General features: G+C 39.8%; 3 protein-coding genes across 6 annotated transcripts in view; all 3 read left to right on the plus strand.

The window, feature by feature from the left end:
* The first annotated feature begins 431 nt into the window (after positions 1-431).
* On the plus strand, positions 432-3,287 carry eloca (elongin C paralog a). Its single transcript, XM_030398418.1, has 4 exons — positions 432-562; positions 1,076-1,103; positions 1,328-1,471; positions 2,832-3,287. The coding sequence occupies exons 2-4, from the start codon at positions 1,100-1,102 to the stop codon at positions 3,020-3,022; spliced, it is 339 nt and encodes a 112-aa protein (XP_030254278.1). The 5' UTR covers positions 432-562; positions 1,076-1,099; the 3' UTR covers positions 3,023-3,287.
* A 726-nt stretch (positions 3,288-4,013) lies between these two features.
* ube2wb (ubiquitin conjugating enzyme E2 Wb) lies at positions 4,014-15,630 on the plus strand. Of its 3 annotated transcripts, none has more exons than XM_030398415.1 (6): positions 4,014-4,178; positions 5,040-5,131; positions 10,322-10,424; positions 12,815-12,970; positions 13,074-13,149; positions 13,250-15,630. In XM_030398415.1, the coding sequence occupies exons 1-6, from the start codon at positions 4,164-4,166 to the stop codon at positions 13,261-13,263; spliced, it is 456 nt and encodes a 151-aa protein (XP_030254275.1). In that variant the 5' UTR covers positions 4,014-4,163; the 3' UTR covers positions 13,264-15,630. The 3 variants fall into 3 exon arrangements, with proteins under 3 accessions (XP_030254275.1, XP_030254276.1, XP_030254277.1); XM_030398416.1 differs by lacking the exon at positions 4,014-4,178 and adding an exon at positions 4,222-4,470; XM_030398417.1 differs by lacking the exon at positions 4,014-4,178 and adding an exon at positions 4,583-4,660.
* Positions 15,631-17,542: 1,912 nt separating this feature from the next.
* Positions 17,543-26,152, plus strand: part of stau2 (staufen double-stranded RNA binding protein 2) — a 90,060-nt gene continuing 81,450 nt past the window's right edge. The window contains exons 1-5 of one of the 2 annotated variants that reach the window (XM_030399026.1): positions 17,543-17,696; positions 19,436-19,643; positions 20,806-20,936; positions 21,259-21,418; positions 23,699-23,849. In XM_030399026.1, coding sequence (XP_030254886.1) covers positions 19,445-19,643; positions 20,806-20,936; positions 21,259-21,418; positions 23,699-23,849 — 641 coding nt within the window. In that variant the 5' untranslated portion in view covers positions 17,543-17,696; positions 19,436-19,444. The remainder of the gene's footprint in view (positions 17,697-19,435; positions 19,644-20,805; positions 20,937-21,258; positions 21,419-23,698; positions 23,850-26,152) is intronic. The other variant, XM_030399027.1, reaches the window with a different exon arrangement.

Here is a 26,152-nt window from a genome sequence, read left to right on the forward strand (position 1 = left end):
AATGTCTCTGTCAAGTCCAATCAGCACCTGCTGTCGCTCATCACTGCCAGTGCAGACAGTCATGGAGGGTAACCTGAAGCACAGGCGCCCCCTATAGGCTCCACAGCACAATCTCATCTCTTCAATTCAAAGCCCGCAAGCCAGTGTAAATATAAGTAATGCTCTGCTCTGCTCCTTATTAGAATTAAAAATTAATTACCCTATTTCCACCTCTTATTCTAACTTATTATCTTGTGGAAATGACGCACATCAGGCTTATTGGACAGCGCAGGTTATCCAGAAATAGCCTCTGCTTTGTTCATTATTTATGTAAATTTTACTTTATATTAAAAAAAAGGTTTTGTCTCCTTGTGTGATTGAGCAATAAAAGACAGTAATATTTATTTTTCAAATATACATTATTGTGATGAGTGATGTGTTCAAGGGGACCGTTTGTCTCTGCAAATGAAAATTACGGAAGACATTTATCGCGGACGGATGCCTCTGCAAACTAGTTCCGGGTTTCTAAAGCCTGTTGGCTAACATTAGCAGAAATCTCCAATCCACCTTCTTCAACAGAGTGGTAAGAAACAGCGTTGTCTTTCTGCTATATGCCTGCGTGTGTTGGTGTGTCTGTGATGGTTTATCCGAAATGAACGTGAAGCGCTAAACAATCGATGAAAGAAATTAATTTGAAATCGTTTGGCAAGACATTAGCATTTTTAGCCCGTGCTAGCTAACGCCGACGGCCGCGAACTCCCTTAAAAACATTTTAGTTGATTGAGAAAGACCTGGCCACTTACCAGTCCATCTTTTAGCTTGATACGAACTTCAGAGAATATAGTGTATGATATAGTGTGGTAATCCAGGTGTATTTTGAAGTTAACTGCTGGGTAGCTAGCCATTTGTTTGAGCTGGCTAAACGTTAACGTTACTCGGCGATTTTCACAAATTCACTTAAAACAAGACACCTTCAAGTAAGAAAGATAGTTTTACGCTTCATAACAGTATCACAGCTAATATCCAGCCTACGCAACTTATATTATGTGTCATAATTGTGATTTTTTTTTATTTATTTTTTTATGTTCCCCTTCAGGATTAACATAAATATCAGAACAGGATGGGTGAGTAATATGTACCTTTCCAGAAATTAATTACGATGTTTGCTATTTCGTAACATGTTCTGTTCACATCAGAGTGTTTCGAGTCACAGGGGTGTCGATTGTTAATCTCCTTCATTTGTAATTAAAGTTACTGGCGCCCAAGCAGCTGGTTAAATGTGTGTGTGCATGTGTGGCATTTAAGCATTTGTCCTGCACCTGTCTGAGATTGTGAGTTTGCTTCACAGATGGAGAAGAGAGAACCTACGGCGGCTGTGAAGGGCCAGATGCCATGTATGTAAAGTTGATCTCTTCGGATGGCCATGAGTTTATTGTGAAAAGAGAACACGCCTTGACATCTGGGACCATCAAAGCCATGTTAAGTGGGCCAGGTGAGGAGTATAGAAAACAGCTGTAATGTCCCCCTAATGTTGTAAACATCTTAGCTGCGTGTATAAGGGGTACAGCGATTATCTTGGTCGCTATTGAGAGTTTTCTGATTATTAGTTTTCTATCAGATTGCAGATAAACTAGACAAATGTAAAACTGTGCCACTTTGGCTCTAATGCAACATCCTCTCACACAATGTCCTGCCCACAACAATATCTGATTGGAAACACTTCACATTTCATAGCCTATAAACACTGAATAATCTAAAGTTATCAAATAAATGTAGTGGAGAGGAAGAAGAAAGCAGCAGAAATTGGAAGTAGAAGTAGTGCAAATGAATATCCGTCCCAGATATTTGTTATCAGTCTCCTTGAAGTCTAATAGTTTGGTGTCGGCCCTGGAAAAAGTTATATTGTTCATCTTAATCTAGGTAAACCAGTAAATATCAACCAATAATGTTCTGATAAATAAACTCCTCAACACACCCAGTGTTTATTGGTTATTGAAGTCCAGTTTGAGCTGAAATTAGACAAAATGCAGCAAAGTGACACACCGTTCAAAGCTGTCAGGAGTAAGTGGGGAATTGCTCAAAGCGTTGATCCAGATTCCTATCATTCTTTTTAACCTGTTTAAAGTACACATACACATGATGTGCATCACAAAACACAGTTGTAGAAATAGGATTTTTTTTATGAATCTGCTTACTTCAGATAAAATGTTTTCTTAACTAGCATGGTGAAAATGTGTTTGATATTTCTGGGGAGAAGTAGCTTCTGCGCCCTCTGAAATTTGCCAAATATTGGCCGTCAACTAGGTTTGTTCTTAAGATTCTAAAGAGTGACAGGACAGTAACTACAATCCTAAATAGTTTAGGGCAGTATTGTCTTTACCCCTGACACACTGTACATCCTGTAGAGTGGTGTTACTGTAGATCAATTTACTGGGCATTTTAAAAGTTGCTAAAATATACTGCACTGCTTACGAATTCTGGAGTGTGTAGTCCGTAAAAAGTACTGACGTGTACTTGGAGCCAATTTAAATGCAGAGCTGTTCTTCTCTTAATTGATTGTTTGTTATTTATCATGTCATCTAACCCTAACCCCATTTTAAACACGTTGGCTTGCCTCCTATTATGGTGTGCATACGGCTGGATAGGGAATGTGTACATTGGTGTTGTTTTTCTTTATTAAGATTTAAAATATGGAGGGGGTTAAGCCTGCTGTTTTATTGATGTCTACTTAATTCTTCCTGTCCAGGTGGTGGCACTATGCTCCCTCCATACAACTGTTCCGTTAGACTCAAAATCAAACATCCAATTCATCATTTCAACTCCTGACTCTCGCTGTAACTCTCCCGCTGCAGGTCAGTTTGCTGAGAACGAAACCAACGAAGTGAACTTCAGGGAGATTCCGTCTCACGTCCTGTCCAAGGTCTGCATGTACTTCACCTACAAAGTCCGCTACACCAACAGCTCCACAGAAATACCCGAATTCCCCATCGCTCCGGAGATCGCACTGGAACTGCTCATGGCTGCAAACTTTTTGGATTGCTAAAGTTACGGAGAAAATGTAGCAGCTTACAACACTTTTAGATTTTTTTGAATATTTAAATTGTTTTGCCATTTACATCACATGAAACTTTTTTCGTTTTGCACCTGGCTTTTTCTGTCATCATTTTAATAGTATTAAAGCATTTAATTTTAATGTTATAAATGGATATGGCAGGCTTCATTACTTGCCCCAGAATGTGACAAATGTTCCCCCGCCCTATACATATTTCCTCACCTCTCCAGCTGAATAAAAACCTGTTTGGTGAGCACTTTGTTGCCATGTTGTTTCTTATGAAGTACATCTGACTTTAGATACCAAAAAATGTCAGTGTGGTGACATGTTCCTTTGTCCTATATCTTAATACAAATACAGAACACAGTCTCTTTTTGAGCTATTATCTCGCTTATCGTGTTGCCCCTTTGCGTCAGCCATATCAGGTGGGAGCTGCTATCACATTACAGTTAACATCGGCCAAAAGATTCAGGGTTTGTTTTATTTCTGCAAAAACCTTAGAAGGCTAGGTCAAATTACACTGGAGCTGAGTAAAATGTTCTAAAACTGCTGATATATTAGAAATAAATTCATATCCATCCTGTGCTTGAGATGATCTGGCTTTTTATGTACAAAGTGTAATAATAAGACACAAGGTTTTAACTTACACATTTTTTAGCTTCTAATGACTTTATACAGTCTTATTCATCCATTTAAACTATAATCAGAGATTGATAGCTAACAGCATGGTTATATGGTGAATCAGAGAATAAGGGTTTTTAAATATTTTACATGAATGAAAAGCAAAGCAAAATGTAAATAAAAACGACAATAAAATGAATAGTGTTTGGTGGAACTGGATCACGGTTGTCAAGCTCCATCCTTGAGCAGAGGTCATTGACCCTCCTCCCCTGATGTAATACGTGACCTCAGCGGCTTGTTACGCGACATACATTCCTAGACGTTATTACATAATGTTGTAAAACTCCTAAATGGTCCGCGGAGGACGTGAAACGAGTGGGAGGTGAGCGGGTTCTGGGCTCTGACAACGCGCATCACTGGATTGTTTTCGTCTGTCAAAACAACTTCTCCTCTCACGTGACTCCCTGACGTACAGTCCTCCACTCTGCGCTTATGCAGGGGGGTTTCCATCATGGCGTCGATGCAGGTAAGAATACAATTGATAGCGGTCGCGTATTTATAATTTACCTGACCTTCGGTTGTTGCTTCGCCTGCCTGTTTGTTGACTACTTAATTTGGGTACCCGCGTTTGTTCGAGGCAGCGGTGACATTAACGCCAAGGCGACGAGATTTGTCCCTAACTGCTCAAGGGTTAGCGCTCGCTCTTCTGCTAGCAATACAAGTAGCCATCATCACCACCAGCACCGAGCCAAGGGGTAGCACAGACCCCAGCTTCCTGGATTTATACGTCGCTGAGTGCCGATGTATTTATGTCGATGGTAACTCAAATGACTGGGGTGTTTTGAGTTGGTATCAATTCGTGTGTTTTAAACGAGTGCTAGCTGCTATTTGGCTGACGCTGGCGTTAGCAAGCTAACGAGACGGTGCGCAGATTGAGTAGTTCCAGTTTCCTCCTGAGCTGAACAGGTGTATCGCTTTCTCGGGACAGCTGTGTCGAATTGTTTCATGGTAAAAGAAACCGTAAACTCCAACTACATGAATCAATCCACCGATGAGATGGGTTTGCTGCTTACGTCCAACACAAACCGTTTGAGTTATGTATAAGATAAAGTGATCATATCAGCCAGGGTGGAGTTGTACTGAATTTACACCTAGCTTAGCACTACGTTAGCTACATCGCGTCATTAAGCAACGTTATCTCAAAATCGTAGATTTTTTTTTTAAGCTGCGGTATTGTTATGTATCCCTTAATACAATGAAGGAACAAGTAGGCATGGTTTTGTGTGTTTGCTTTTGCCGTTTTTGTTCATTATGTTGTGTTGAAGTTGTGATGCTGCATTTACACGTTTGAATGTGCTAGAAAACCCAAACACATTCTCTCCAACAGAAAAGGCTACAAAAGGAATTATTAGCCCTGCAAAATGATCCACCCCCAGGAATGACCCTAAACGAGAAAAGTGTACAGAACACCATCACACAGTAAGTGTTTTTGTTTCTTCTTTACGATTGAATGCAATTCATTTGTTCACAGTAAACACCTCACACCTACAGTAGGCACTGGAAAAAGGTTCGCCTGTTTGAATGACACAAATCTAATGTGGGTTTTCAAAACGCCATGTCTCATCATCACTATGACGGGGCGGTGTGGTGAGCATGCTTTAAAGACATTAAAGGTTACTGGTGCAATAGAAATGATAGGAGGTATTAGGACACAAAGCTCTTGTAGCCTCAGCAGTGACTAGTGAGGAGGAATCGGGGTCATTCCAGGGACTGTCAGCCCGGCCTCCCCTCCTCAGCAGAGTGTCTCTAATGCACAGTGTCACTATTCATCCTTATAAAATATTTAACAGCTGGCGTGCAGGAGTTGGGCTAGGTTATCGAGGAGCAGTGGCTGACCTTTCTGTCTGGGTGTCTGTCTTGGTGTTCCTTTAAATGCCCGTGAATACTGTAAACTGAGTGAGTCGAATTGTGTCTGATAAGCAGCGAGGACGAAGTCAGTTGTGGTCCTGTAACTGGACTCGAGACAAAGTTCTGGCTGGCATTCTAATTTTCCTTCAGCTCCGACATTGACTTTAAAGGTCACTATTACTTTGTCAGAATGTCTTCCAGCTTTGGCACATTTGCCATTCTGGTGAGACATTACATGTTACTGTGCCTTGGTTATTTAAAGAATACCTGCAACAATGGAAGATTTATTACGTCAGATAACAATCACCTGGCCAGACTGAATGAATGTTTTGTGTTTTGCATGACTGACAAGCATCCCAACCAGTTTAACTGGCTTCTATGTTCATTGTGCATCCCAGGGTTGAGATGGTATGTGTAGATGCGTCTTCACCTTTGAGGTTATGACCCTGGGTGGGTTTTCTGTCATACTGATTGAATGTTGTCATGGTTGTCCCAGGGGAGACTATGTCCCAGTTTGACATTCAAGTTAAACCGTTAAAAAACATAAACAACAACAAAAAAACAAACATGCAGAAATGTGTGCTGGTTCGACCCATGTAAAAATGGCATCAGACAGACTTACACATTTGGCAGTGCGGACTTCCAAATGACAGGAGTGCTAAGCAACTGCTCATTGACTCCAATATAAATTGAAAACAGAATTTTCAAGAAGAAAAAGCCACTTCTCCAACCCGCCCATAATCTGAGATATTTGACAACATGCACATAGATTGAGTACAGCCCGTTCAGCAGGGTGTTTTACGGTATCTTGAGTTAGGCGTTATGAGTTATGATCTTGGAGCAAGAAGCAGGAGTATGAGAGGAACGCCTCAGCTGAAATCTCTATGAAATTAATTCTGTGAGTCAGGAGTCACAAAGCAGTTGCCATCACCATGGTAACCCTTGATTACAGCTGGGGACGCACACCAGGATTGAGATGAGATAACTGGTGCAGTTTGCCCCATGAAATGTAGGACTTAAAATGGTCTTTTAAATTCCCTTCATATTGATTAGTCCATTTCCAACTTAACCAGCTTTTCATGCAAGTGCTCGACCAGTATGTTGTTGTTTTTTTTTTTTTAGGGCTGATATCGATTATTGGTAATTCTTGGGACCAATAATTGACATACATATACAGGAATACTCATCTCACAGTCAAGAAAAGCCAGTGATGGAATATGTCTACTACAGTTTACTCAAGCGCTGTACTTATTAACCTATAGACTTCTTTTTAAATTAAAATTGTTCAGTGCATATTGGCTATTATTTTTGACATCAGATAGTGTCATGGAGACTGAGACCCCAGAACCAAAGTACTGAATTTTAAAATGTAAAATATCGGCAATCGGACACAAAAAAGACCAAGACTGATCGTCTTAAAATGCTGAGTATCGGCCCAGATAATCAGACAGACTGATAACCGGTCCACCCCTACTTCATACCCCATGAGCTGAGTCCAAATACAATGTTAAAACAGCAATGCAGTTTAGCTCCCAGCTTACACTTCTTTCATATTCTTTATCATCCACCCTTAAAGGAGAACTTCGGTCAATTTAAACATGCAGCTTCATTGCTCAAGCTACCCTTGACTTGCGAGTACCGAAGACGCGAATAAATTTGGTCCAGCCATTACAGAGCTCCGTGAACGGAGATGTAGCATTGAACGCTAACAGCATGGGGTCAGAACTTTACACTGTGTTTTAAGCATCTTAACATGCTCCACATCTCACACCAAAAGTTATGCAACATCAGCAGACACCTTAGCACACAGCACTGTAGCGTGTATGACTCAAAATGAATAAAAAGTCGTTAAAATAGTGTATTTGTGCAAGCAGCTACTCACCTGTTTGTTGACATCCGTGTGTTTCGGTAGCTAGACCAAACTAGCATGTCCATCGAGTGTGCACTTAACAGGCTAAACAGGCTATTGTAAGGCTCATGGCTCATGACAGGCTGTAACATGGACATGTACATTATGAACATAAACACGAAAATGCTGGAATACGTTTCCGTCTCCGCCAGTGAGGGAGTAAGTGCACGCTCGACGGATTGACTAGTTTGGTCTAGCTACCGGAACACACGGATGTCAACAAACAGGTATGTAGCTCCTTGCACAAACACACTGTTTTAACTACTTTTTTATTCAGTTTGAGTCATACACGCTACAGTGCTGCGTGCTAAGGTGTCTGCTGATGTTGCATAACTTTTGGTGTGAGATGTGGAGCATGTTAAGACGGTTAAAACACAGTGTGAAGTTCTGACCCCATGCTGTTAGCGTTCAATGCTACATCTCCGTTCACGGAGCTCTGTAATGGCTGGACCAAATTTGTTCGCGTCTTCGGTACTGGCTAGTCAAGGGTAGCTTGAGCAATGAAGCTGCATGTTTAAATCGACCGAAGTTCTCCCAGTATGACTATTCATACTCCTTTCAACTTGATCTACCGCTTTTGTCTTTCATACAGTATGAGTTATATTCAGCCTTAAAATCACATTCAGACTAATTTGGTCAAATTCAAATGTTCCAACTTTTCATACTCCTTTATCTGTTTCTCGTTAAAAACAAATAAATGCCCACAATTCAGTATTGGCAAAAGCTTTTCAAAATTCTTACTGCAATATCTTCAGCAATTGCTTTGCTAGTTATATTATAAAGTCTTCCAGTTGACTGTGATAATACAGATGGCTTGATTGTTGTCAACAGTTGCAAACAAGGAAATTGCTTCTTTAAAGTACTGCAGTGTCTCATCTGTGTACTCAGTCCCCCCCTCTTCTCACTAAATGGCTCGATGTTATTTTTGTTGACTGGATCATATAATCACCAGGCCGTGGGGAATTTGAGCAAGTCCAGCATAATGTCCTCGGAGTCCTTGCCTGTGTTCAGCGTGGGCTGCATCAGGTGTAATTCAGCATCACATACAGTGATACTGCCGGCCTCGAAGCTTTACTTCCTGAAGAAAAATAAAGCTGCTCTCAGACACTCTGAGAGCTGGAATTTCTAAGGATGAATTTTTCAAAAAAGGATTGACCTAGCATGTAGGCCTGAATGATCCTGTGCCCGAGGCTCCATTTGAAGGAGACACAAGGCTATGAACCCGAACAACGACAACAATTCTCTTCGGAGCCCTATCTGCACTTCATGCCTGGAAGAAATTAGGCCAGAGATTGTGATGCTGCCATCAGTGTTCCTTTTTCTTCTCCTCCGAGATTTCCACTGTGAGCAGGCAATCCCCATAAATGTTCTGCACTACAGTTAAATGTTGTGACCAGTGAAACAACATCTAGCCTCGGGGTCAAAATTGAGAAGGTGGACTGTCCTTCATCCCAAAGACCCAGGATCAAACCCCTGTTTGTCATCAGCTCCCATTCTGAGCAGGACATTGAATCCCTCACAGCTCAGTCAGCACAGTTCTGTAGCCAGGCTACAGGATCAAAAATAGATTTCGTCCACCAGATCAATAGAGTATCACATTATTACTAAACCACTGTCATAACACAGCTGAATATTGAATGTCACTGCAATGAGTCAGACTAAAAGCTTTTTATTACACACTTACTGCAGCATTGGCAGCTCACATTTTGTATGATTCTTGCAAGTCTCGCTGTTCACGCTTCAAACTAATGTACTCCAGAGTGCTGAGAACATAGGGCATGTCACTAATCATTTGGAAACAAAATAAGAGTCAACGACCATACTAGCAGCTGTGTGAGGCGTTGGCATTTACATGTGCACAGTACATGTACAACAGCTGTCAATTAGCAGGTGAAACAAAGAACAGCAGAGGGTGATGGGGAATGCCATTCGCTTTTCTGGGTAATGAGACAAATAGAGATTTTGGATTTTAGATGAAAATTCAAGTTAGAGCTTTTCACCTGGAGAGAGGACATGAATATGAGCACCACATTGCATTGCAACCCACCCAATAGCTGTGAAGACAATTCACTCAAAACTACATGCAGATGTGGGGCTAGAGGAAAAATCGAGGCACTGCCAAAGTAGTTGGATACATTACAATGGATGTCAGCCCTAAATCTTTTGGAAATCTACTTAGTAGTTGTTGAGATATTTCAGTCTGGAACAAAGTGGTGTGCAGTCGGACTGGCAGACTGACATTGTTGTCCCTAGGGCCATGCTGCTAGAGATGGCTGGCAAAAAATAAAAAATAAACAATCCTGAATTGCATAAAACCATGTCTTAACAAAGCACAATAAAGGTTTGTTGTTAAAGGAAGTGTTAACCTGATATTATGGCTTGACATCAGGAATTTAACAACTCTGCTCCTCTTCCTTGATTTTTTTTTTTTTTTTGCCAAATGTCAGTCTTAAAGTATTAACAAGGTTAGAAAATGAAAATGAATGACAAAATTGAACTAGAGTCCATCTTGTGATGGGATCGCACCAGACACAACCCTGCACATGTAGTCATTACTACATTAGTACATGAGTACCGTGACTGCATCAGCTGGTAATGTTTTTATAACATGAGAATTCACACTCCAACCTGTCCACAAACAGACATGTAAACATAGGGCAAAGTACTCAAAACTGCTTCTTGTGCACCATTAAAATACAGTATTTTAAATCAAAATAAGTTGGATATTATTTACTTTTTGGACACTACCTTTTTTTTGTGTTAATTGTTGGTTGATCTGTATGTTTTCTCTTTCTGTTTGTGTGAAATGTTGAACACTGAACATGTTTTAACATTGTGCATTTCTTTTTCAGGTGGATTGTAGACATGGAGGGAGCACCCGGCACACTGTATGAAGGAGAGAAATTTCAGCTGCTTTTCAAATTTAGTAGTCGATATCCCTTTGATTCACCTCAGGTAAGAAGAACTAGCTCTGCAGCAACCGTCAGTGTTTGTTTGGTTTTTATGTGGGTAAACGTGAGGCGCTTATGTAAGTGCAGTTCATTCACTGTATCCCATCTGCTCACCCGTAATGCCCAAGTTTCAACTATACTGTTGGATTTCCTAACTAATTATCTAGTAGTTCTCTGTGATAGTTAGACAAAAAGTATAAAGTAGTTTATTATGAAAGTGGTTGCCAAAACAGAAGCACACGCTGCCAGTTATTCAGGTGCAGTCTACAGTGATGCTCTTTCCTAAACCAATTCAAAAACTGAAGACCTGTGTAAACAGTCCTCTCTTATCCACTGTCTGAATGCCCGCAATAATCACAGAGAACGCACCTGCTCTGCAGTTGTTCAGGGAATGAACTGGCTTGGAAACATTGGAGCCAGGATTCACTGACAGCCATCAATACAGAGCTTGCACTGATGCTACGTTTGAGGGGATTAGTTTAACTCAGCAATCTTGTTTCACTCACTCATCAGGAGCCTGGCCACCTAAAAATAGAGGATGAGTTGGTGGAGAGAAAATTAGATAAACTTAGCCACTTAGCTAGTGTCCTCTCAAACAGGAAGGACAGGATCGGCCCTCTGTTATACTTCTGTTGGGGCCCCTCAATGAGCTTAGGGGTGACTGCTGCAGCACATTACAGGTTGTGTGGGCAGCTCCAGTGGTAAATCTATATGGCACATATGTGGTTGTGATAATACTGTATGTGTGTATGCTGAAAAATGTTAATGTCACAGCAAAGATGGCCATTTTAGCTTCTGCTTGATAGAGGCCTGTCATAGAAGTCCTGTTGTACTATTTCTGTTGCATGTTCACTGGGAGACATTTATGTTGTTAGTTTTGATGAACTGCATCACTCGGCTTTGTCCAACACGTTGGTATACACTTTTAGTTGGCAATTTCATGCCTTTGGATTCAGTTTTACTATGGTCTATTAAGGCTTTGTTTTCCTGGTTTTCCCACCATACACCCTATTGTCTCACATTTGATTTTGTGTTGTGTATGTCCTTGATATAGGCGACCTAGTTTTGGGGTTTTCCTCTGACACTTTGCATAAGCACTGAGTCAAACCATGCCACGCCGATTTGCTTTTCATCAGTTTTACAGCGGCTGGCTGCGGTGACGTCTTGTGACTGCGGCCAACCCGTGACAACCCCCTCACCTCAAACATGGCCACGCAATACTTGGCTCACGTCTGTTCAGAAACCTGAAAAAAAGCACTTTTAAAAGTCTTTGTATGTTCAGCTCCTAGAAGTTTTGTAGCTTCAAACATGAACTGTATTTTACAGTTTCATAATGTCTGCCTTCAGCTGTTGCTGAGGATTTTGTTCAGTTACTGCTGGTGAAAACCCAGCATTTCAGGATTTTGCTGCTTCATAATCAACACAGGAGCAATTCTTCAGTAGTACTGCGGTCAGGAAGAGCAGAGTAGTTAAAGCTGCTCCATTGACTTACTATTCAAGATGAGCGTGTGATCAGTTAAAGTATATGAGCCAGCATATGTGTATATAAAAGCCCAACCTGTGTTGGTTGCAAAACAGACAGTGTGATTTAATGTAAGTGGATGTGGTTTTAAGTATACTTAGAGTTTAAAAAGAATTAGGTCTGAGATTTACAACAGAAAGAAAATTGGCAACAAAAATCAGCACACAGCAGGATAAAAACATGAGCAGTACAAGAGTGGCTGTGATACAAGCTCTCATTTGTCTTGATGTTTTGAGTGTAGTGCCACCTTTTACTTTGTGCTCCTATCTGTAACACTCATCCTGTCACCCCCATTCCAGCCCCAGTGATGTGGAGGCTGCACTCTCCTGTGAGGCCCTATCTGGTGCCAGACTGCTTCAACCCATTGTTACCCTTCATTACCTATTCTGACTCTCCCTTCTCTGCACTTTTAGCACCTCGGTTTTGGATTCCTTCTCATCACACTTTCTGTATCTTCCCTTACTCTTACACCCTTTTATCGGCTTATGTCCCTGTGTTTTTTGTTTTTTTTTTGGTACATAAAACATATCTCCTCTTAGTCTCCCATTCTCCCTTCCCCTCTCTCACCCCATCCCGGCCCCTCTGTCCTAATCCCAGAGCCTCATGTCGCTGTACAGGGCTAAGCCTGGGCTTATACAGATAGTCTCATTATTTTCTCTCATTAATGAAAAAAATCTCAACTTTTTCCAGACACAGCCAAGTTGTATCTTTGACCTACAAAATGCCCTCAATTCAGTGGAAAAAAATAGAAATGGTTATTTAAGTCATCCAAAATCTATTATTTTTACGCATCAGATCCTCAACACCTTTACAAGCTTATTACGATGACATATTTAATGAATGATCCCTGTTTTTTCTTTGTTTCACTGCAGGTAATGTTCACAGGAGAGAATATACCTGTCCACCCTCATGTGTATAGTAACGGTCACATCTGTCTATCCATTCTAACGGAAGATTGGTCGCCAGCCCTCTCAGTGCAATCAGTTTGTCTTAGCATTATCAGCATGTTGTCCAGCTGCAAAGAAAAGGTAGGCCTTTTAGCTGTAATGATGCACGCATGGGAAAAATGCAGTGATTCATATGAAGTATGCGCCTGTTAAATGTTAAAACTAAATGTTTTGTTTTCTGCAGAGACGACCGCCTGATAACTCCTTTTATGTAAGAACGTGTAACAAAAATCCAAAGAAGACAAAATGGTGGTATCATGGTGAGTATTTTTTAGCTTTTAATGCCTTTTTTTCCCTTAACACAAAAGCTTTTAACTCCAGATTTGATGTCATTTAAATATTTGTTCTTTTCCTTCACAGATGATACGTGCTAGTGTACAAACTTTGTAATAAATGTAGAAGAGAGAAGTCCTACTGACCTACGTAAAGCACTTTTTAATCATTCAGTCTTTGAACTCTGACCTTGGACTGGAACAATGGACACCATGCGCTGGAGGCTCTTGACTGCATTTCCCCCGCGGACAGGTGGATGCATGTTTAATCGGCTGTAATTTAGAGAACGAAAAATAACGGAACGTTTAGATGCACCCAAGGCGGAACGTTTCTTTGGCAAAAAAGGTAGTGATGCAGCGAGCGGGCGAGCAAGGTGGATTTATAGCGAGACGATTATAATTCCTGTTTTAAGATTATTATTGTTACTTTTTCGTTTGTGTGTGGGTGCATTTTAAGGTCCTCGTGTTGTGCAATAATAACTGATGGATGCATGCTTGGGCCTACAAAGATAAATCCAAATCTTGTCGTTTTCTGGAAGGGATCTGACCATCATAACCCCAAGAAAATGCTTCATCCGTTTGTTTTTGTTTTTTAAAAATTATATGCACTGTGAAAGTATCTAGTTTAAAGAGGCACTATATTAGTCTGTTAATCCCAATTTGCAGTTGGACTGTTAGCGGTCCTCCACTTATTTATCAGGTTTAAAGGGTTTTAGTTTGCAACACTGAATCAAGAGTAGACACAGTTTTCTTCTTCATCTTCCAACGTGAGACCTATGTGCAGTGTTTCCAGCTGTTGGACAGAATGTCGGTACAGATGGGAATAAACCAGATATGACGATCGATCTCTTAGCCGATGACCTCACGGTGTACGTCTCCCTGTTAAGTTGGGCTGAACTCGTGTAGTGTTCACTAGTCCAGCCTCGAAGATGTGCAGCGGCCTCTCTTCCATTTAAAGAATGTCTGTAAGAGAACATTGTCGCATGATCCATTTTTATTTGTACGATTTTACATTTTTTCTTTTTTAAACTTCATGCTTTAATCTTCTAAAAATGTTTGGTTTTAAACTTCCTTGAGTTCTTTTTTTTGTACTGTTTTTCAACTAGCTGATACTTTGCAAAGGGGGGTGTTTTGATGGGTCAATATGTTTTGGGATTTTCTTTTTTTTTGTTATTTGTTATTTAATTTAAATCTTTGTTCTCCACAATGGTAATGAATGACGAATAGGAGAGTCTTTATAGAAGTCGTTAAGAGACGAGGCTTTTGTGATTCCCCCTGGTCAGAGTTTTGGCTCAGGTACTTTTTTCAATAAAGAGATCACCTCTAAAAACATACCTATCAGATATTTTGAATTTAACTATATTTTCACCAAAAGAGACTGTTATGTTGTAAACTTATAACATGTCTGAAACATATTGTATATAAGTCTTTGAATTGTTGGATGATGTGACAGAAATTAGCAGAGGATGCATTTACTTTATAGCCGAATGATATTAGGAGTGCTTTATTTCATTGGAAGTTAGCCTGCATCTTTTGCTAATTAGGATGTGTACAGACAGCAACAAACACTACTGTTGGTTAAAAAAAAAAAAAAAAAGAAGTTTAGTAGTTTTACAGTGGGGGTGCATGCAATTTTAAACCCTGCTTTTTCTTATTGGCATCAGACATCGTGACAACTTTTAAGTCTTTCCATAACTTAAGTAATGGTTTATGGGATGGATATTACAAACCTCACCTCCAGAGGCTGTGTGGCTCTTTGTCATTTCAGGCTGTAATCACTCCATTCCTAAAGAAATGTAATCGCCATCCAGTCAGAGATACTTGAATTTTCCATCTTGGGTTTGTTTGTATTGCATTTGCTTTTCTTTACTTTTTTTTTTTTTTTATTTCCAGGGTCTAGCTGAGTTTATTGAATGAACATGAGTGAATGTGATGATGCTCTATACTGTAGAGGAGATTACCACAGCACACCGCTATCTCAAAAAACTATATTGATAACTTAAAGACATCTATTTAACCAATGATTTGTTTTTGTTTTTTATTATTATTACTAGCTTCTTTATAATGGTCTTGTCTGCTGTCTCCGTGCTGTGAGAAAAAGACAATAGGACTGAGATTTAATTATGTAAATGCAGTCATGGCCCATGGCAGCATTTGTGTGGGGACATGAATCCTTCACCCAGTGGGCAGTGGATCAGAAGAGATTTGAAAAAACATGCGAGTGAATATGTTACAAGGGTTTGGATGTGACATGTTTTTTTTCTTTTCTTCCTAGTTTTTTTTTTTGTTTTGTTTTTCTTTTTCAATGTGGTTTGAACTCTTAGCTTGCAGGTTGTTGTGAGTGATCAACACTAATGAGGGTGTGTTATTTATATTTGAAATTTTGTTCTGGGATGTGCAAGCTCCATGTAATAGGTGCCTGTTCATTTTCATAATCAGTAATAAAAGCAAAGATTCACTTTTATTCAACCCTGGCTTGCACAGTGTGTGAATATATATATATATATATATATATATATAATACTCTTGTTATGTTTTCTGCAGCTTATAAATTGATTTTTTTAATGGATTTTATGCTCACATAAATTAAAACTAAATACTTCCACTCTGGAAGGAGTGTAGGTGGAAAAGGATGATGACTGCCAAATTCCGAAAGAGAATTGTATTGTTTGCCAAAAAATTTTCAAACAATATGTTCGAGGACGCTTAAGTCTCATTAGGGATGTCACAGTGTTGCAGGGAAAACAGATTATCTCTTGGAGACTGCTGACAACATATTTTATGGTCAAATAATAAAATCTATTAAGCAATATTTGTACTGCAACACATAACCACTTGTCATTTTAATTATGTGGCGCACACTATGATAAAACGTGAAATTACATTTGACAAATAATAATTTTTCAAAGGCATTTTGTGCCCGTCATTAAAGATATATCGGGTATATAAATTCTTTAAAAAATGTTCAGCACAGGCCAAACTACACGTGTGTTTCACAACTTGTTTTGTACCTTGTTTGCCTGTTGTTATGTTGTTGGCAAAGCTTGAAAAATTGTAAATCACCAGTTAGGCTTTGTGAACATTCTGTTTTGTGTATGCTAAAATGATTTATCCAGGCACAATCAGTCACAGCTTTGATTATAAAACAGTCGTGGCCCTTTTGGGAGATTTGTTTTTAATGCATGAAAACTTGGGATTGCAGCATGCCTGTGTGTGAAAGGACAACAACCTAGGAGGAAATTAGTCTTCCTACATATATGGTTTAGTCTTTGTGAAGAAGGGTACACTGGTCCCTCTGTGGGATACATCTCATTACAATAACACAAGAATTATTGGTTTAGTGGCACCACCTAGTGGCCTTAACACACTAAGACTTGTCAAATCTTTTGAAGAGTCAAAATGTAGTTTTTTTTTGCCTTCCACTGACAAAACTTTCACGAAAAAACTCAAACTCAGATTTGTATTGATGAGGCAATAAGATAAAGCATAACTGAATAAACAAGCTGTTCTCAGAGGAAAATAAGGTCCCAGAACACTGTTTGAAAGGCGGCAGGGTCCGGCAAATAGAAACAAAATGAAACAGCATGGAAGTGTGTTGTCTTAAAGGTCAGTTTGTTTGTTCATTTTATTCAGTCACAAAAACAAAGTGAGTTCAATTATTAAGTTTGTTTGGGCATTTTAAAAAAAACAGTCAATGAAGATATTTTTCTTTCTGATTAAAATGTTTTCCTCGAAACTTCATAGTGCACCTTTACTAATTTGATAAAAGGTTCTCACTGGAATTTCTGTGGGCCTTCTCCAGCTGTGGGACCCCAGAATCATCTCCACCACATAGTTTTGAAATATCAGCATCAGCTGAATGTGGTTTCTTGCACAAACTGGTAGGCCTCTTCACTTAACACCTGGCCCCGGAAGTGCCCTTGAGCAACTGTGGTAAATCCCACCTGCAGCAGGGAGTTTGGTTGTCTTGGTTGTTGTGTATTCTTTGACAACAAAACAAAAACAGTTTTGTAATAAACTTCGTAATTAAACTCACTCAGTGAAGGAGCTTCTCTGAGAAGTGATTTAATTTTCCAGAGATATAAACACATATCCTTATGTAAAGTGTCAGTGATACTTTTGCCTGTAAAATGCATCATATTATAAATATAAGATCAGTCATTAAATCAACCCTTCATGCACACAGTGTGCAGAGAGGCTCATTTCTGCTCTGAATCAAAGTTGCACTGTTCCAGGTTCTGAGGTAGCAAGCCCGGACTGAACCATTCCCATCATCGCGGGGGTGGCTGATTCATTCAAGATTCACTACAAACCGTAATGCTGCTTGGTTAGCGATATGCAAAAGATGACGCTGACAAAATAAACAAAACACAAACTTTATTCATGGAATATCAACGTGAACTGTCAGTTGCTTGTGGTGGGACATTTTGTATTTATTCCCCAGACTAATAACGTGGTCTGTTCCCTCTTCCATCCAGTTCTCTTTAGTGTTTGCCAATGTCGGAGGTGTAACTGGGGTCTGGCCCTGGACAAAGGTAAAAAATACCCTAAAATATTTGCCCCTTTGTTGTCGGATAGTCTCTGGATTATTCGTCACGCTGTCGCCAGTTCGCATATGCTGTTGCGGCGGACTGAAATCCCCCGGACTTTCGTGGAGGATGGGGCGGTATGGAGATGCTAGCAAGAGGGGTGCTCGGCCGATCAGCCATGATGAGCGTTAACCGGCTAAACTAGCTTTACCGGAGGCGGTTAGACAGTGTATATTCATCAGGAGAAACCACACTGACATATTCGTGACAGTATGCATGCCTGTCAGCTCTGTTGGTTTGTTTTTAGGAGCTGACATTTGCAGGAAATGGCGTTTTCTTCGTTGGGAACGTTAGCTTCCTGCTAAGCTGGACACAGTCGAAGCTGCAATGTAGGTTGAGGGGTTACAGACAGCCCTGTAGCTCTGTCAGTCAACCTTAACTCAACACCACTTCCATGGCCAACTTACTGTGCAAGACGGACGTGCCCGCGGGTTCGCTGTTTTTGCGGTGTGTTTGTGCGCCTGTTGCTGTGAGAGGAGGAGGAGAAGAAGGAGAAGAAGAAGAAGCAAGAGAGAGATTGTGACCCCGAGAACCTGAGGGGAAGGCGAGATGCAAGGAGGATTATAGCCAGGGAAAACAATCGATTGCATGCAGTGTCTTTAGATGCAGGATCAGGGTAGAACATGCATTTGAGGTATCAGTTGTGCTCTGGACATGCAAGTGATCTGTTGTTTACACCTGCCCAGTCATGCACCTCATCTCTTAACAATGGACATGGAGAACACCTGTTGTCATGATTTCAGGGTGAAGCCCAAGAAAACTCCTGAGACATATTTCCATTGGTCTGCGTAACAACATGATTTCCCCCCATATAGATTTTATCATGGTGACATTCTGATTGAAGATATTGATATTAAGATATATATCACCCAGAGGCGCTAGGTTCAAAGCCAGAATTTCTTATAGTGTCCAAGTGTAATTTCTCCACACTCCAGGGGCTCAGTCCTGTGTCTGACCCTTTGCTCTGACCTCTATGCGGACGTGAGGAGAATTTTCCTTATCCCTTCGGTTCCTGCCACATATTAATGTGGATCGGTAGTGGACTCGTCTTGGCAGGATGTTGTGAAACCGCCTTTAATTACGTTTTTCACATTTTATGTAATCTGTCTTCATTTCTTGCTAATGAAAAACACATGGTAGGGTATTTATGTTAGTAATATTGCATAGCCACTGGCCTGTGTGTAATTGCATCCACAAATATTACATGCATGCTCACAAAGATAAAGAAGTTGATGGGAGATTTGTTAACTTGAACCAGGATTGTTGGACGTCTGCTTCATGCCGGCCTTCGTAGCTCTCTTTAGTCTCAAATAAAATGTGATTGAGCGTCCATTGTCTTGTTCGGGCTGCTATCACAGGATTCTGTCCTTTTTCCGGGGAGCTTAGCAGCAGTAACATGAGCAAAGCTCCTTCAAATAAAGCTTCATTGTCTGGGTGCATTAGCTGCCAGTGGATCAGAATGTGAGATAGGCCTTAGTGCTGCTCAGTTTGAAGTCTGTGATCCAGCCCCGCAGAAATCTGCAAAAGACAGTGAACACCTTCAAATGTTGAATTTGATCACTTTTTTATCAAACAACTGACATGTTGCTCATTTAAAGTCTGTTTAGAGTTACATGATAACAGTCAGAAATAATCAGTGTCTCTCTTATAACATATAAAAGTTGTCACTTGTTGATTGGTTCCAGGAATAGAGCATGGCTCAAGTGAAAGTACAGACCTCAGCACCCCTGGCTGGTCCTGGCCTCTCCCCCGGAGTTCCCCCGACAGCCATGGCCAGCCCAGGATCCCTGGGTCTGCAGCCCTCCGTCAACGGCACAGGCCCGGCCCCCACACCCGCCTGCCCTGCTCCTGCAGTCGGATATGGGGACGCCCCTGTGTCTGCTACATCGCCAGGTAGAACAGCAAAAAAATTGTCTAAGTGGTCCATTAATAGACATGATATTGAGTTTATTTTAATGATAATGAATGAGGAACTATTCTCATCTGCATCCTCTAGTTCGAAAAGTAAAAGAGCTGATGTGTTTGAATGCTGTAAATGTGCTAGCATTGTAAAGGTACTGTGTAGCCATGGTTGTCATATTAGTATATTACTTCTCTGACCAGAAAGAATATTTATTCAAACTACAAATAAAATCATATCATCAGAATAGACCCCGCTATTTTTAGACCTTTCTTTTCTGCTTTGGATAGAGGTCAATTGTTAGTGGTAAAGTGTTACACTCTATAGCTTCATGTGTAACGTGTTGCCCTATAAAAGAAATGACTTTTTTTTTTTTTTTAAAAGATGCCAAACCTGCAGCTCCTGTCCTCCCCACTGCCCATAGTTCTAATCTTAAAGTACTGATAACCCTGGTAATATTTTGTATCATTAAATTGACTTCACTATGAGCCATGAATCACAAGAACTAGCCTGTAAGCTCCTGTAGCTTTCAGATAAATTAAAAGAACACCTATATTCCCTGCTCATCTGCTAAAGAATTAATATTTCTTGAACAAGTGCTTGTGCCTTGCCTAAAAACTGGCTTATTTTTGTAGTGTTTTTTTTACTGAATTTTATCACCTGATGCAAAAATATCATGTGTTACGCAATATTTCTGTCATGCAAATGCTGCAAAAGCTGCATGCTACAATAAATGAATATCCCATTCTAGACATGTGATGTTACACCTTATCAAAATATAACCATTATCATTTTAAAGGGGCACTATATAGTTTTGAAGAAGATATTTTAGCTCAGAATTTTGATATTTACAATATTTGTGAGGTAATAATAAAAAGTCAGAAATATAGGTCAAAGAACACTGTTTGAAGCTAAAAAGGTGGCAGGGTCCACCACATATAAACAAAGTCAAACAATTTGAAATGATGTCTTCATTAAGATCACTTTGTTTATTCAGTTTCAATTAGTTTGTTTAGGCATTTAATTCAGATTTTTCTCTTTAGATTAGATTAGATTTTTCCCCAAAACTACATAGTGGACCTTTTAATACATGATCATTGTTCATGTATATGTTTCTGCTCAGTGTACCATATATTCTACCATGCTCCATTTCAGGCCCACCCCAGGAAAACATGGCAAACCCTAAAGAGAAAACTCCAATGTGTTTGGTGAATGAGTTAGCCCGTTTCAATAGGATCCAACCACAGTACAAGCTCCTCAATGAGAGAGGCCCTGCACATGCTAAGGTAAGGAGTGGGCACATCTCTTTCATAAAGTGAGTCATGGTGGCCCGACAACAAAAGTACCCATTGTGAAAGTTTGTGAAAGAAACACCTTATTTAAGAAGTCTCAGGATTATGTTGAGTTGTTTTTGGAACAGTAGATGAACTTACATTCATGTTGAGCTAATACATGTTTATTTACAGCATTTCCCTACTGTGATGATGCTTCATATTTTGAGTACTTTTTCACAAATGAATATCGGTCATGCAGAATACAGTTCCATAGGGATGTTGGTAAAAATGTTCTGTCGGGTGATGTCTGTCCCTCTGGGTGTCACTGTTCCAGATCTTCACGGTGCAGCTGACTCTTGGGGAGCAGGTGTGGGAGGCAGAGGGCACCAGCATTAAAAAGGCCCAGCACTCCACAGCCGCCAAAGCGCTGGACGAGAGTGTCCTTCCCAGGCCAGCGCCCCGCTCCCCTAAAGTGGACATCAACAGCAACCCAGGTACTACAACCCCAATGAAATCACATAGTAGTGTTGGTTTTAAACCATTTTTTACTAATGTGTTAGGCCCCTAAAAGCTGATAATATACAGGTGCATTTAACGGCAGATAGAAATGGTAAAAGCAAAACAAGTTGCTCTAAATGCTGTAAGTGTGAAATATTTTGTGTAAATGGAGGGCAACCAGAGTGCAAACACCACTAATACATCTCTACTTTAAGTGTAATAATTTTTAAACTGATGAATTATTTTGTGCTTATGCTCTGCCTCAGCTTCAGCAGCAGATAACAGATGCTTGCAGCAGTAGCCAGAAGAAGCAAAACAAAATATAGTGACCGGTCACAAAAAAAGTGTTAAGCTTCTCATTAAGGATGATTTTCAGAACAGGAAAGTTGATTGCAAATCCTGCTATTCATTCTGTATTATAACTATGCTAAGTATGGGAACAGGCACATCCAGGTAGACAACTTGCAGTCGATATGCATAGCGGGGATCTGTGAAATCAGCAAATGTTTTCATTCATAACTGTAATGTTCAAAGATAAATAGTAAAACACAATAGTACAACCTATCCGATGCTCCTGCTTGACCTATTTTATTAACTGTGTTGCTTTGCGAGTGTCACGATCTACACGACGACATCTCTAACTGCTAGTTTGAGGTAAACTGAAGCTATCATTTTTAGTGTGTGGCCCAACAGGTGGATTAAGTCCCCAATGTAAATTAAGTGAAAATGTTCTCATCAGACATGCATTTTTGATTAAAAAGATGTATACACTTTGAAATAGCATCATGAAAAAGACAGTTCAATTGAATGTAAACTACTGTGTGATCTAGGGGTTGAACAGAGAGCACATATGTTATGCAGCACTGTCAATTAAATGTGTGAGAGTGGATGAGGTGATAAAATAAGTAATTTATGGAATTGCACATACTGTGTTTGCATAATCGCACGCTGAAAGCTAACAGAAGCTGCTATAAGATATAACATGGAAGGTGTTATGTGTGTGTGAGTGTGTAATACAGATTAGCATATAGAGGACCCGTAGACATGCAGTTGTTGGGACGAGATGTTTAAGAGCAACAGTGCTGCTTAAAGCCAGTCATTGTTAGTGCTATCAGTGCAAAATATTCCAGCTAGCCTTGAGCTGACATTAAGAGACATTAACTGTAACATGTTGGGCCACGGTTCAATGACGTCTCAAACCAAAGCACAGAATTAAAAATGTTTTGTGTTGTTACAAAACTTAATTCTCATCTCACCTCTCTGTGTCATGTAACTGTTCAACAAAGTATCTTATACAGAAAGTTTTACTAAATATTTTGAGTTATGTTGTGGATGCCTGAAGCTGTTTTCCAATTCCTTGTTATGGTCCATGCATTCGTGAATATCAGAACTGTTCTTTCAGGTTGCATTAGTGCCCTCTACTGTTCTCTTTTTTTTTCTACAGCTAAATGTGAAATAAATTATATCCAGTTAGAGGTAGCCTATGCAATCATAAAGAAGAGGGTGAAGGCGATGGGTGAATTATTAATGGAGAGCTTCAGTATTTTAAATGTGTTTCACCTGGAGGACTTTGGTTTCCAGGTGTAACCCTCCAGCCATTGGATATATTTAGATAATCCATGATCAGAGCAAAGCTAGTACAGACCCTCTCAATAAAGCCTGAGTGCTGGCTGATGTTTTTGTCTCTGTCCAAATTAATACCACTAGCCTGTCTTACCTCACCTGCCCTCTATGGCATTGTTGCAGTGAAAGACCTCACAGTCAACCTCTTAATGGGATTAAGAAAGCCCTGTGATAGGTTATGCAACAGCAGTGGGGAGCTGTGGGATTAGCAGTCGGACAGGTAGGAGAGTTCTGCAGTTTCAGATTGAATACAAATATCCTCATACTTTAACTTGTCAAGTCAGTTCTAATTTAAAAATTGAATCTGGAGATTTAGATTTTTTTCTTTTTCTGATTCTTAATAAGAGAGCTCAAGTGTGAGATTATTTCGGCCGCACATGCACCTAAAATTCTGTCACGTGAGATTTAACATTTTCATTGGTCACACTGAAATAAAGCAGACTTTTTTTTTTTTTTTTTTTTAAATGATAGAGGTTATTGCCATTTCATGGTGTGGTGTGTGTGTGTTGTGATTTAATTAACAGGATCTGTAAAGAAATTCAATCTAAATGTATAATTGGGTGCACCTACATTATGTGCTGAAAAAGTTAGGTGCACCGGTGCGAGAAGTGGTGGAGCTGGACCAATTTTTAACTCTTGGTATTTAACTACAGATTTCTGTTATACAGGCAGTATAACACCCACAGTGGAGCTGAACGGTCTAGCCATGAAGAGAGGGGAGCCAGCTATCTACAGGCCTTTGGATCCCAAGCCCATGCCCAACTACAGAGCAAACTACAACTTCAGAGGGATGTTCAACCAAAGGTGAGCTCCAAAAACTGATCTGCCCATAGCTATTCAGTGACACTGAGTTTTTGTTTCAACAATCGGTAGATTGAGTTGACAAACTACTTTGCACTACTGCATCTGGGAATGTGCCATATGACCAAAATGTCATATAATAATGAGGGTAATATTATTTAGAGAAATACAAATGATACTGTTCAATAATAATGATATAAAAATCACAAAAAACTGCATTATTTAGAAAAATATTTCAAAAATAATCATGAATTCACTAGACATTAATTAAAACTACCCAATAGGCTAATATAATCACAATAATAAACGTATGTATGTCATATAAAAATGTCATTGTATAATAACAATCCTGCATTCACAAGAAATGTTTCCATTAAAAATCAATAAACTAATGGAATCATAATAAACTTAAGATTTTCTTTTTAAAACTGTTGAAATGATACCATATTTATGAGGGTGTTGACACTCTATCTCCACTTTTTATCAGTTTATTATTCATTATCAGTTTAAAATAATTCCCTTATCTTCTCTGCTCTTCTCTCCTTTCAGTTACATAACAAAACGATAAACACTTTTTTCTTTCTCATTCATTCTTTGTTTACATGTGGCATATCACACACTGGTTGCCTCGGGCACAGTCAATCTCGCTGTTAGTCAGCTGTCCAGCTCCGGCTTAAGCGACTAAAATTTAACCATTTATGTTCTATTGACTGAATAACTGACCAAATCCTTAAAAAGATGAGTGGAGTGTCTGTAAACATGGAAGTTAAAGGGCTACTAAAGCTTATGTCACTTTTGTTTCGTTTTCCCAACCACATTGAGAAGACTGTTCTCAAACTCATGCTCAAAAACTTAATTTTGGATGCCTGAAACACCGGCTTAGCTGAATTGATAGTTGACTAAAACGCAGAGGAAGAGTTGAGCTTTAAGATTCATTACTGTGTACATGTGAGGACATGGTCTTGATATATTTTGTATGGCCCTGCATTGTTTCTTTGATCCAACTGGCTCAGATGTGTGTCAGACGTGGCCCTCCACTCCATATGTTTTCTAAGCTGATGAATGTGGTGCCCTCGTGGGGTCCCTTTGCACTCAGTCTCTGTCGGCTTCTTTCTTTGCTTTACTGGAGCCGTCCAGCCATTTCCAAAACTCCATAAAAATGCCACAGAGGTGCAATTAATGATCCCTCAGTGAAGGATTGTTTTTCAGGAATTTGGATGCGTCGACTTGCCTAACCGTGTGATCAGGTACACTGTGGCCGCTTTTTGTGTCTCTGAGACAACTTCAAGAAAATCGGTAACTAATCTAAAGAGTGTTGTGGAAGATAAACAGGTCCCTTTTTTCCCCCTGTGTTTAATAGGCCAGGCATAAATGTTTTCACAGTTTCATGTCTTGAAATGATGGGCTTAGATTTTGTTACTGGTTTAATGAAATGTCAGCCTAATATAAATATTTACATCTAGTAGTTTATAGTGTTTTTTTTAGTCCTCTAAATATTATGATGTCATTTTAAACACAGAGGCAATGTGAAATAAGTTGTGTGAATACAGTTTACAGAAGCTGAGTAGTGTGGCTCCAGAGCCATGGCAAACATAGAGCCAATATTCTGTGTAAGTTTATATACATGGACTTATTTTCTGGCGATGAAAGGATGCCCTCCAGATGGCAGTGTTTCCTCATTTTAGAAATCCTGTAGCTGCCTTTCTAAGGTGATTGAGCACCCATTTTGTAACAGGCAAGGTATGAATATGGTGAATTTGATATAGGTTTTCATAAGTATGGATCTCTGCAGTGTCATCCGTAGTGTTTACATACAAAACTTATCTCAATAAACGCACTAAAACCAGGAGACCAGACAGCGAAGGCTGCATGTCTGTTTAGCTTTTTATGTAAACTTTGGCTCATTAAAGTCCTGTGCTAAGGTATTCTGATGCCAAATGTGTGGGATTTATTTTTAAAATGTAGACACGTTGCCAGAAGAAGTCAGTGAATCCGTTGCAGTGTTGGGTAACAGCGAGTCTCGTCAGCAGACAGTCTAGCATCTGGCTCACATCTTCCACTATTTGATCCATGCAGGAACAAACAGGGGGTGAAAGACAAATGTCTGTGGGGTAGAGGAGAAAATCTGTTTTCCAGCATCTGTCTGTCAATGTCATACGTCACAGTGATGAGTTTCTAAGAGACAGGCTGTGGCTATTTCTCATGGTCTGTTTTGTTTTCTCATGCCACTTTGTAAGGAAGAGAGAGGGGTGAGGGGATGTGTGTGTGTCTGCAACAGAAAAGCCAGTAGTATATATTATCCCAAG

The sequence above is a fragment of the Sparus aurata genome, chromosome 19 (assembly GCF_900880675.1).
Source record: "Sparus aurata chromosome 19, fSpaAur1.1, whole genome shotgun sequence".
NCBI classification, from domain to species: Eukaryota; Metazoa; Chordata; class Actinopteri; order Spariformes; family Sparidae; genus Sparus; species Sparus aurata.